Source organism: Dipodomys ordii, unplaced genomic scaffold (genome assembly GCF_000151885.1).
Source record: "Dipodomys ordii isolate 6190 unplaced genomic scaffold, Dord_2.0 Scaffold484, whole genome shotgun sequence".
Lineage (NCBI taxonomy): Eukaryota > Metazoa > Chordata > Mammalia > Rodentia > Heteromyidae > Dipodomys > Dipodomys ordii.
In genome coordinates, this window is record NW_012267700.1 from 18,972 (window position 1) to 28,990 (window position 10,019).

At 49.5% G+C, this 10,019-nt stretch overlaps 1 protein-coding gene across 1 annotated transcript; it reads right to left on the reverse strand.

Moving 5' to 3' along the window:
• Positions 1-2,441: 2,441 nt before the first annotated feature.
• LOC106001845 lies at positions 2,442-9,131 on the reverse strand. Its single transcript, XM_013036807.1, is given in 7 exon segments — positions 2,442-2,696; positions 3,836-5,716; positions 5,718-7,361; positions 7,363-7,778; positions 7,781-8,071; positions 8,074-8,242; positions 8,439-9,131. Coding segments are annotated over 7 exon segments (5,349 nt in total).
• Between the last annotated feature and the right edge of the window lie 888 nt (positions 9,132-10,019).

Consider the following 10,019-nt stretch of genomic DNA (forward strand, 5'->3'; position numbering starts at 1 on the left):
CCAGGCTTGGCCAAAACAGCAATAAATGGATAGGCAGACAGTGGTACACAAATAAATATATATTGGTAAAGAGTGCTAGAGCCATCTATCTATGACTGAATGACATCTACTACGTTCCTACGAACACTTAGGTATCTATCATACCTTCATTGAAGGAATATTATTCTTTTCATGATTAATAAACTATTAATTAAGATCAATCAGCAGCCTAAGATTATTGCATCCAATTTTCAACTCGACTGATGCAAAAACTACTCTTTCAATCAGTCTCTTGTGATCTCATGCCATTGGTAGGTGTCAAGACCGGGATTTGAACCCGGATCCTATGTTGACAGGTCGGCCTATGGCTTCCCTAATAGCCCACCAGACTTCAGCAATGGCAGGTCAGGTCCATTTTGCAGCTGTATTATTCAGACCTAGGATGGTCACCGTGAAGAAAAAAAAAACTAAAAAAACCCTAAAAAAACCCTAAAATCCCAACCCTCTGCAGCTCGCCACATTTTGTGCTGTCCCAATTTTTTTTCTTCCTGCTAGCCCTCTGGGCCTAGGATCCCAGGATTGGCTATGGGTCTGGAGGCTGCACCAACTTAAGGTGATGGAAGCTGAGGCAGAGTTGCCATGACCTGAGTTCAAGCCCCGTGGTTGGCAAAAAAAGAATAAATTAAAATATTATTTAATCATTTAACTAAATTCAAAAAGAAATAAAGCTCCCTGGTTTGGAATTTCTGCCAGTTTTCTTTCCTAGCCTGGGATTTGAACTCAGGGTCTTGGCAAATCCATAGTGATGTGAGGGAAGGTGCAGAGTTGCCAGTGCCTGAGTTCAAAACCCAGGCCAAGCCAAAAATAAAAAATTAAGTCACTGAACTCATCAGGGGATGAAGTAGTGGAGGTGGGAGGGAAGGGATGGTATGAGGAAAACAAAGGAGGAGGCAGTAATGCTCAATAGGAAATGTACTCATTACCTTGCTATTGTAACTGGAACCCTCTGTACAACATTTTTGCACCAAAAAAATGTACAAAAAGAGAAAAATTGTAATGCTCAAAGAAGCATTTTTGGGTAAGGGAACCATGTCTAAAAGGCTGTACAAAATTATACACTGCTTTGTTTTTTAATGTTCATTATGGAACTGAATAAATATAACTGCTTCTATTTAAAAAAATCAAGTCACTTTCTTGGAACTGGGGCCAGTATTTCTACCATTGCTGGGATTTGATCTCACCATCCAGGTAACTCTTTTCCACCATGATGACAAAGCTCACTGTCCTTGAGGAAAAGAAATTCAGGCTATAGTTCTCAGGGACTGAATAAGGCCTGTGCAATGGAAAAAATATTTGTATACATGTATAATATATGATATAAACTTATCTATGTATGCCTATTACATATGAAAGACCCCAGACTCACTGGGATGCTTTCTTCAACGGGAGGGCACCCCAAGAACCAAGACTCCAAACCAGCAGATGCAACAAGCAAGAGGATTTTATTAGGCATTTGCGCAAACGGGCTTCCTGTCCAAGGCAGACTGGAAGCCCCGAGCAGCGGTTACAGGCACTTTTAAAGACAAAAACCACAGGATTAGCATAAGACCCCAGGCTCCCCAGGATTGGCTCAGCTCTGTACGGGAAGTTTTGTTACACTTGTTGAAAACTAGTTGGTTCCCTAAGGGGGGAGGCTTCTCTGGAGGGGAGTCCACATAGTTACAGGCTCCCTAGTTTGCTGGGCTTGCCAGATGGTCTTTATTTTGAGCCCCTTGCTGAGAGTTTCTAAACAGGACTTTAGAAGAACATATTCTTTTGTTCTTTATCTATGTTTGCAGACCTTGTCCCTGGCCTGCATCTGGACTTTGTAACTTTTTACTTATTTCTGGGAGGGGAAGGGTCAGTGTTAGCGTAAGCAGGTTTACAGAAGCAGAATTAGCAGTTAGCATATTATAAAATAGACATAGCCCCAATTTCAATCTTTCATTCCCTCCTCTTGTCTTTGGACTGATTTTAATCTTAAAATCTAGGGGGTTCTTATCTCATTTGTAGGTGTGTCACTTGCCTGTAATACTTGGTATTGTTGAGTTAGTACCATGGCCTGTATGACAGACAGCCTTTCACGAATGAACTGCAATAGCTTGCTAATTATGCAAGGACCAAAGGTGAGAAGCAACAATAGAATAATGACAGGTCCTGCTACTGCCGACAGCAGCATGGTGAGCCAGGGGGATTTAGACCACCAACTCTCAAACCAGCTGCTCTGTTCCATTTTGTCTCAATTTCGCGCGTCTAAACGCTTTTGGAGTTCGGCCATGGAGTCGCGCGCTACTCCAGTATGATCAGCATAAAAACAGCATTTTTCTTTTAAGGCTGCACACACCCCACCATCCCTGAGAAAGACTAAGTCTAAACCTCTACGGTTTTGAAGCACTACCTCTGATAAGGAGGTGAGGGAGTTGTTAATTTCTTAAGTCCTGGTTTATGGCAGCTTTTAGTTGTCTTAGGCCTTGTTGGCCTTCCGCATATGCGGCCGCCCCTACTCCTACTCCCGTAATACCTGTGGTGGTCCCAAATCCCAAGAGGACAGCTAACGTCATGCTGATGGGTTCTCTTTTGAATCTGCGGGGGACCAGGCCTTCCGCCAGTTCTTCAAAGGATCGGGAGTCATAGTATGTTACTCGGGGGTAGAGGTGTACTAAGACACAGAAACCAGTCTGGTTTATCAACATTGGTGAGACACAAGGGGTTAATCCGGTGTCACATGCCCACCATCCCCCATCTGTGGGTGCTAGGTATTTGCCTGGAATAGCCGTAACCTCTTCTATGCAGGCACAGAGCTGGCTCTTTTCAGGGGGTGGTGTAGCAAGACAGTCCTTGGCCTGGCACCTCGGCTAGAGTTAACCTGGTGCCCTGGCACCCCCAGGAGCATGAATCAGAATAGCTGTAAGTACCATCATAAGCTGTCCCTTCATAATAAGGAGAGGCCTTAGAAAGGCAGAGCCAACAGGACTGAGTAAGGTCGTTTTGGTGGAATTGAGGGTGAAATAAGCTCCTTCCACTAAATTGTATAAGGGAGGCATTTGGGGCAGCCCTGGGTCGGGGGTGGCCTGCGGGAGGGTGGGGTTGGGAGGCCGGTTTTGGAAAAGGGGCCTTTTTTCCTGGGCGGGGTTAGACCCTATAGGGCGGGGGTTTATGCCTTCCACCCGAAGGCAGACAATTATGAATCCGCCATTGTCATAGTCCTGCTTGTACAGTCTAATCCCCCAGGTGAGCCCAGTCCCCCAGCCCAAGTTAGGCATTTTTCCTTTAGCAGTGAATTTTACAATAAGTCTTACGCACCACTGGTGGCAATTTTTGTCTTTGCAGCTCCCTCCCTCCCCTTGCTCGCTGGCCCTCTTGACTATTATGTAGTCCCAGGAGGAGGTGGGATTCCAGGAACCGTCACCGGTGGTCTCGCAGCCCCAGGTTTTGCAGAAATAATCTTCTTCCCTCCCGCATTTGCTTATGAGGGAAGGATTCTGATGTCCGCCCGGACAGACATAGATCGGGAAACCTCCCCAGGGGATGTGGGGAGGAGACAAGCCTGACCTAGAGACCCTTCTACTAAGAGGTATGCATAAGGTTGGTTTCAGGTCGGGCCACCATGTCCAGAGGGGGGCTACATTAAAGGTAGACCACATCACACCCCTGCATTCATCTACTATTTGCCATGTCTGGTTTTGGGGAAGGTGTGGGTTTATGCCTGCCAGGGGATGGACTCTTTGTCCCTCTGCTACTATCAAGGTTACAACAGCAAAGAATATTAAACAGTTTTTAAGAGTCTTATCTTGAGGGGGTTTTGAGTGCGCTGCACTTTCCATCTCGCTGGCTCCGAGGGGTCCTTCTTGTCTCCAGGCGGGGCTCGCTTGACGTGGGAGGCGTGGATCCAGGCGGCGATCCCGTCTACCTTTAGCGCAGTGGGTGTGGTCAGCAGCACGACGTACGGGCCCTTCCACCGCGGCTCGAGGGTCTTGGACTGGTGCCTCCTCACGTACACATCGTCGCCGATCTGGAAGGGATGTGGGACTGCGGAGCTCCCCACGCTGTAGACGGCGGCCAGCGGCTTCCACACTTGTCTCTGGATGAGTTGTAGAGCTCGCAGCCGTGCCTGTAGGCTTTGGATATTCGTAGAAGAATCAATGGCGGGATTAAGAAAATCTGCTATAGGAGGAGGTCCTCCATACAAGATTTCATTGGGGGTTAATCCATGGCTTGCCAGAGTATTCCAGGCTCTAAACAGGGCCATGGGAAGGAGTTGGACCCAGTCTTTAGTGCCAGTTTCTAGGGCTAATTTGGTTAGGGTCTCTTTAATTGTCCTATTCATTCGTTCTACCTGTCCTGAACTCTGGGGGCGATAAGCACAATGTAATTTCCAATCTATCCCCAACAGCTTGGCCACCATCTGACTTACCTGGGAGACGAAAGCAGGGCCATTATCTGACCCTATTACCTTAGGGAGCCCGAATCGAGGGAAAATCTCTTCCAAAATCTTTTTGACTACCACTTGTGCAGTCTCTTGTTTAGTGGGGAAAGCTTCTGTCCAGACGGAGAAGGTATCCACAAAGACTAGGAGATACTTAGCTCCATACTTGCCAGGCTTAATTTCAGTGAAATCGACCTCCCAGTTGGTGCCAGGTCATTCTCCTCTCATTCTGACTCCAGCGGACGCTTGGAATCGGCCCGCATTGACCTTGGCGCAGGAAACACAAGAGTCTATGACCTGTTTAATTATGCCCGGCAGATCTGGAATGTAATGAGACTGCTCCTCCCTCCGTAAAAGAGTCTCCAACTTTTTGTAACCCAAGTGGGTCCACCTGTGTAAGTAAGTAATCAGCCTCCTCGCATCCTTGCGGGGCAATATAGTCCTGTTTTCATATTCCCACGTCCCAGTCGAATTATTAAAGGTTGCCTTTAGCTTTTTGGCTGTTTCCACATCCTGGTCTGAATACTGGAAGAGGGGTTGTTTATTTGGCTGTCTTTCCCATGATGTGGCTAAGGCAAGGGTTTGGTTTTGTAAGGCCACCGCCTTAGCAGTTTCATCCGCCATCCTGTTCCCTTCTGCTGCAGGGTCCCTCCCCACTTGGTGACCTGGGCAATGGACGATGCTCACCTTTTTAGGTAGGAAGAGGGCTTGTAGGAGGTCTAGGATTTCCTTTTTATTTTTAATGTCTTTTCCTGCTGAGGTTAATAAGCCTCGCCTCCTATAAATCTCTCCATGGACATGTGCGGTAGCAAAAGCATACCAACTGTCTGTATAAATGTTGACTTTTTCCCCCCGGGCTTCTGTCAACGCCTGTGTCAGGGCGATGAGTTCGGCCCTCTGTGCTGATGTCCCAGGCTCTAGGGCTGAGGCCCAGATGACTGTGGTCCCATATACTACTGCTGCCCCAGCCTTCTGCTCACCGTTATGCAGAAAACTGCTTCCATCCGTATACCAGGTGTGTTCAGCATCTGGTAGGGGCTGGTCGGTCAAGTCCTCTCGGGTCCCGTGCACCTCTGCCAGGATTTGATGACAATCATGTTCGATGGAGAGGTGAGGGCCTGAGTCTGGAAGTAGAGTTGCTGGGTTGAGAGAGACTGCGGCCCCAAACCGGATTCGGTCGGGCTTTAACAGCATTGTTTGGTAATGGGTGATCTGGGCGTTGGAAAGCCAACGGTCAGGGGGCTGGCGAATAACTGTCTCTATGTCATGGGGGGGCCCTCACCGTTAAGGGCTGTCCCAAGGTTAGTTTATCAGAGTCTTTTACCAACACGGCCACAGCTGCAATGATCCGGAGACATGGTGGCCATCCTGAAGCCACACTGTCCAGTTTCTTTGAAAAATAGGCCACTGGTCTTTTCCAGGGTCCCAATTTTTGGGTCAGAACTCCTTTCGCAATTCCCTGTCGCTCATCCACATATAAAGTGAATGGCTTGGTCACATCTGGGAGGCCCAAGGCCCGAGCTGATAATAAGGCCTTTTTAATTTGATTAAAAGCCTGTTGTTGTTCCCTTTCCCAACGGAATGGGGTATTTGCCTTGGTAAGGGGGTACAGAGGGGCTGCCAGTTCAGCAAACCCTGGTATCCACAAGCGACAGAATCCAGCACTTCCTAAGAACTCCCTCAGTGCTCGCACACTTGTGGGCGGAGGGATCTGGGTAATGGCTTGTTTGCGGCTCTCTGTTAGCCACCTCTGCCCTCCTTCCAGCTTGTAGCCTAGATAGGTCACTTGTTGGACACAGATTTGGGCCTTTTTGGCTGAGGCTCTATACCCCAACTCCCCCAGTCTCTTTAAAAGGGCCCCAGTACCTTTCAGACAGTCATCTCGAGTCTCAGCTGCTAGGAGTAGATCATCTACATACTGTAGAAGAGTGAATTGGGGACGATTGACTCTGAAGTCGGCCAGGTCCTGATGTAGAGCCTCGTCAAACAGGGTCGGGGAGTTTTTAAATCCTTGTGGCAATCTAGTCCATGTGAGCTGTCCTGAGAAACCTGATTCTGGATCTCTCCACTCAAAAGCAAAGATCGGTTGACTCTGAGGGCTTAGCCTTATGCAAAAGAAAGCATCCTTTAAATCTAACACTGTATACCATGTGTGGCTCGGGGGCAGCATACTTAGGAAGTTGTAGGGATTAGGCACCGTGGGATGTATGTCCTCTGTCCTCCGATTCACTTCCCTCAAGTCCTGTACTGGACGGTAGTCTCCCATCCCAGGCTTTTTGACGGGCAATAAGGGGGTATTCCATGGAGATTGACATGGTTTTAGGATACCCAATTGGAGCAGTCTTTGTATATGTGGCCTAATTCCATTTTTGGCTTCCCTGCTTAATGGATACTGGCGGATCATTACCGGGGTAGCTGAAGCTTTAAGTCCAATAACCACGGGAGGCTGGTTTGTAGCCAGTCCCATTCCTGCAGTCTCCACCCAAGCCTGGGGATAATCTGATAACCATTGGGGGTCGATTTGAGCTGACTGAGGGCTTTCATGTAACCGGTGTTCATCCTCCAGGCGTAAGGTTAGGACTTGGAGGGGCTGTCCTTGGGGTCCTCTGACGGAGGCCCCTTTTCCTTGGAAATGAATCTGGGCCCCTACCTTTGAGAGGAGGTCCCTCCCCAACAACGGATAGGGGCAGTCTGGAATTAGGAGGAACGAGTGGGTGACTAGCCCCGTTCCGAGGTGTACTTTTTGCTCAGTTGTCCATCGGTACAATTTTCCCCCTGTGGCCCCCTGCACCAAGGATGTCTTAGAACTCAGGGGACCTCCTGCTCGGGTTAGGACCAAATGTTGGGCGCCAGTATCAACCAGGAAGGTTACTGGCTGGCCCCCCACTTGAAGGGTTACCCGGGGCTCAGGGCGGGGGCTCCTGGCCCTGACTGCCCTAATCTTCATCCTGTAAGGACAATACTTGTGCTGGTCTTCGGGGTCCTCTCATCTGCCCCCTTTTTTTCGGGCAGTTCCTGACCCAGTGTCCTATTTCCTTGCAGTATGCACACTGGTCACGGCTCACTAGACGTTTCTTTTCGTCCCCCAGGTTCCTATCTAACCTAGCCTCTCTCTCTCCTGGCTGTCGCACTACAGTGGCCAAGATCTTACTTAACTCTTTGGTATGTTTCTTGTCTCGCTTGTCCTCTCTATCCTCCTGCAACTTACATAACCTTTCTTCTTTCTCTTCCTGAGTCTCTCTCTTATTAAAAATTTTCTCTGCTTCCTTAACCAAATCCTGTAAAGTATACCCCTGAAGCCCCTCCAACTGTTGTAGCTTAGTCCGAATGTCCGGGCCGACTGCCCGATAAATGACATAATGACATCGGATTGTCTGTCTGCAGCAGAGGGGTCAAAGGGCGTACACATACGGTATCCTTCCATTAGCCTCTCTAAAAATCCCGCAGGCGTTTCCTCAGAACCCTGCACTATTGCACGTACCTTAGCCAAATTGGTGGGGCGCCTCCCGGCCCCTTTGAGACCCGCCAAGAGAACCTGGCGATAAACACGGAGTCGCTCCCTACCAGCTGCGATGTTGAAGTCCCAATTTGGGCGGGTTAACGGGAACACTTCATCGATCTCATTGGCAACTGCGTTGGCCTGCCATCTTTTCCTGGAACATTCTTGCGAGCCTCTAGGAACACTCGCTGCCGTTCCTCCGTGGTGAGGAGAGTCTGCAAAAGTTGCTGACAATCGTCCCAAGTGGGCTGGTGGGTTAGCAAGATGGACTCAATTAAACCCGTCAGGGCCTGGGGGTCCTGGGAAAAAGACGGGTTATGGGTTTTCCAGTTATATAAGTCCGAAGCAGAAAAGGGCCAATATTGATATTGGCCGGCCACTGTCCGGAGGGGAAAAGCATGGGCCGTCCAGCCTCCCCCCCCCCGTTTCTCTGCCTGGATCATGGCGGAGGCGCAGATGACTGCTGGGAGGTGACGAGGGCATCCGGGGCTCCACCTCCATCTCAGTGGAGTCTGGAGAAGGAGCAGATGGGGAATGGGAGACCCCTAGCGGGCCCCTTTGCTCTTCCATCGGAGCAGGTTGGGCATAAGGCGGTGGAGGGTCTGGCATTTGGGGAGGCTCTAACAATAACAAGTCTGTCTCTGTCTGATTATCAGGCAGAATGGGGGGACTTGAAGAGGAGGGGGAGGAGTCCTTTGTTTTAAGTTTTGACAACTCCTTTAGGGGGTAGAGGGAAGATCGGGATAAGGGTGGTGGAGGAGGAGTGAGGGGAGTAGGTGGCTGAGGGACAGGCAGAGGAGGAAAGGTAGGCTGGATGGGGGCAGGAGGAAGAGGAACGAAGGAAGTGGGAGAGGGTGGAGGGGCCGAGAGGGGGATAGAAGGGGAGAGAAAAGGCTTAACCCACTTCGGGGGATCCTGAGCAAGATTTTCCCAAGTAATTATGTAGGGGACCTGGTCAGCGTGTCCGTGAGGGCCGGGCTGGAAAACTTGAGCCTTCACCTGTAAAATAACACCAAGATTAAAGGAGCCCTCCTTAGGCCACCCTACATTGAAGGCGGGCCATTCGGAGGAACAGAAGCTGATCCACTTTTTCTTCCGGACCTCCAGCGACAGGTTGTGGGCCCGGGTCCTGACTTCTGTCCAGTGATCTAGAGTAAGGCTTAAGGGGGTTGTTAGCTTTTGCCCCATTTCTTTAAAGGTTACAAGACAGACCACAAAGACGATCAACGCTAAACAGAAACAGACGAGACTAGACAAACGCCGCGCAGTGCCCAAGTGAGTGCAGATGAGGAAGGAAACTACAGATGGGAGTGGCTGGCCTCGCCTAACCTCCCCAGAACAGAGAGACACTCGGATCTCCTCCTTCCTCCAGACGACCCTGGAGCAGGACTCCAGGGCTGGACCAGGGTACTGGGCACGTCTGCTTTTTCCACTAGTCCAAATACAGATTTGGATCCCAGAACATAAAACGAAAGTGACAAACACACAAGACAAGAGCTCTATCTCACCTCCTACCGGTCCTGGAATTTGGGGTCTGGGGGCGCCTGGATCCCGGACGAGCCCCCAACTGAAAGACCCCAGACTCACTGGGATGCTTTCTTCAACGGGAGGGCACCCCAAGAACCAAGACTCCAAACCAGCAGATGCAACAAGCAAGAGGATTTTATTAGGCGTTTGCACAAACAGGCTCCTTGTCCAAGGCAGACTGGAAGCCCCGAGCAGTGGTTACAGGCACTTTTAAAGACAAAAACCACAGGATTAGCATAAGACCCCAGGCTCCCCAGGATTGGCTCAGCTCTGTACGGGAAGTTTTGTTACATTTGTTGAAAACTAGTTGGTTTCCTAAGGGGGGAGGCTTCTCTGGAGGGGAGTCCACATAGTTACAGGCTCCCTAGTTTGCTGGGCTTGCCAGATGGTCTTTATTTTGAGCCCCTTGCTGAGAGTTTCTAAACAGGAATTTAGAAGAACATATTCTTTTGTTCTTTATCTATGTTTGCAGACCTTGTCCCTGGGCCTGCATCTGGACTTCGTAACTTTTTACTTATTTCTGGGAGGGGAAGGGTCAGTGTTAGCGTA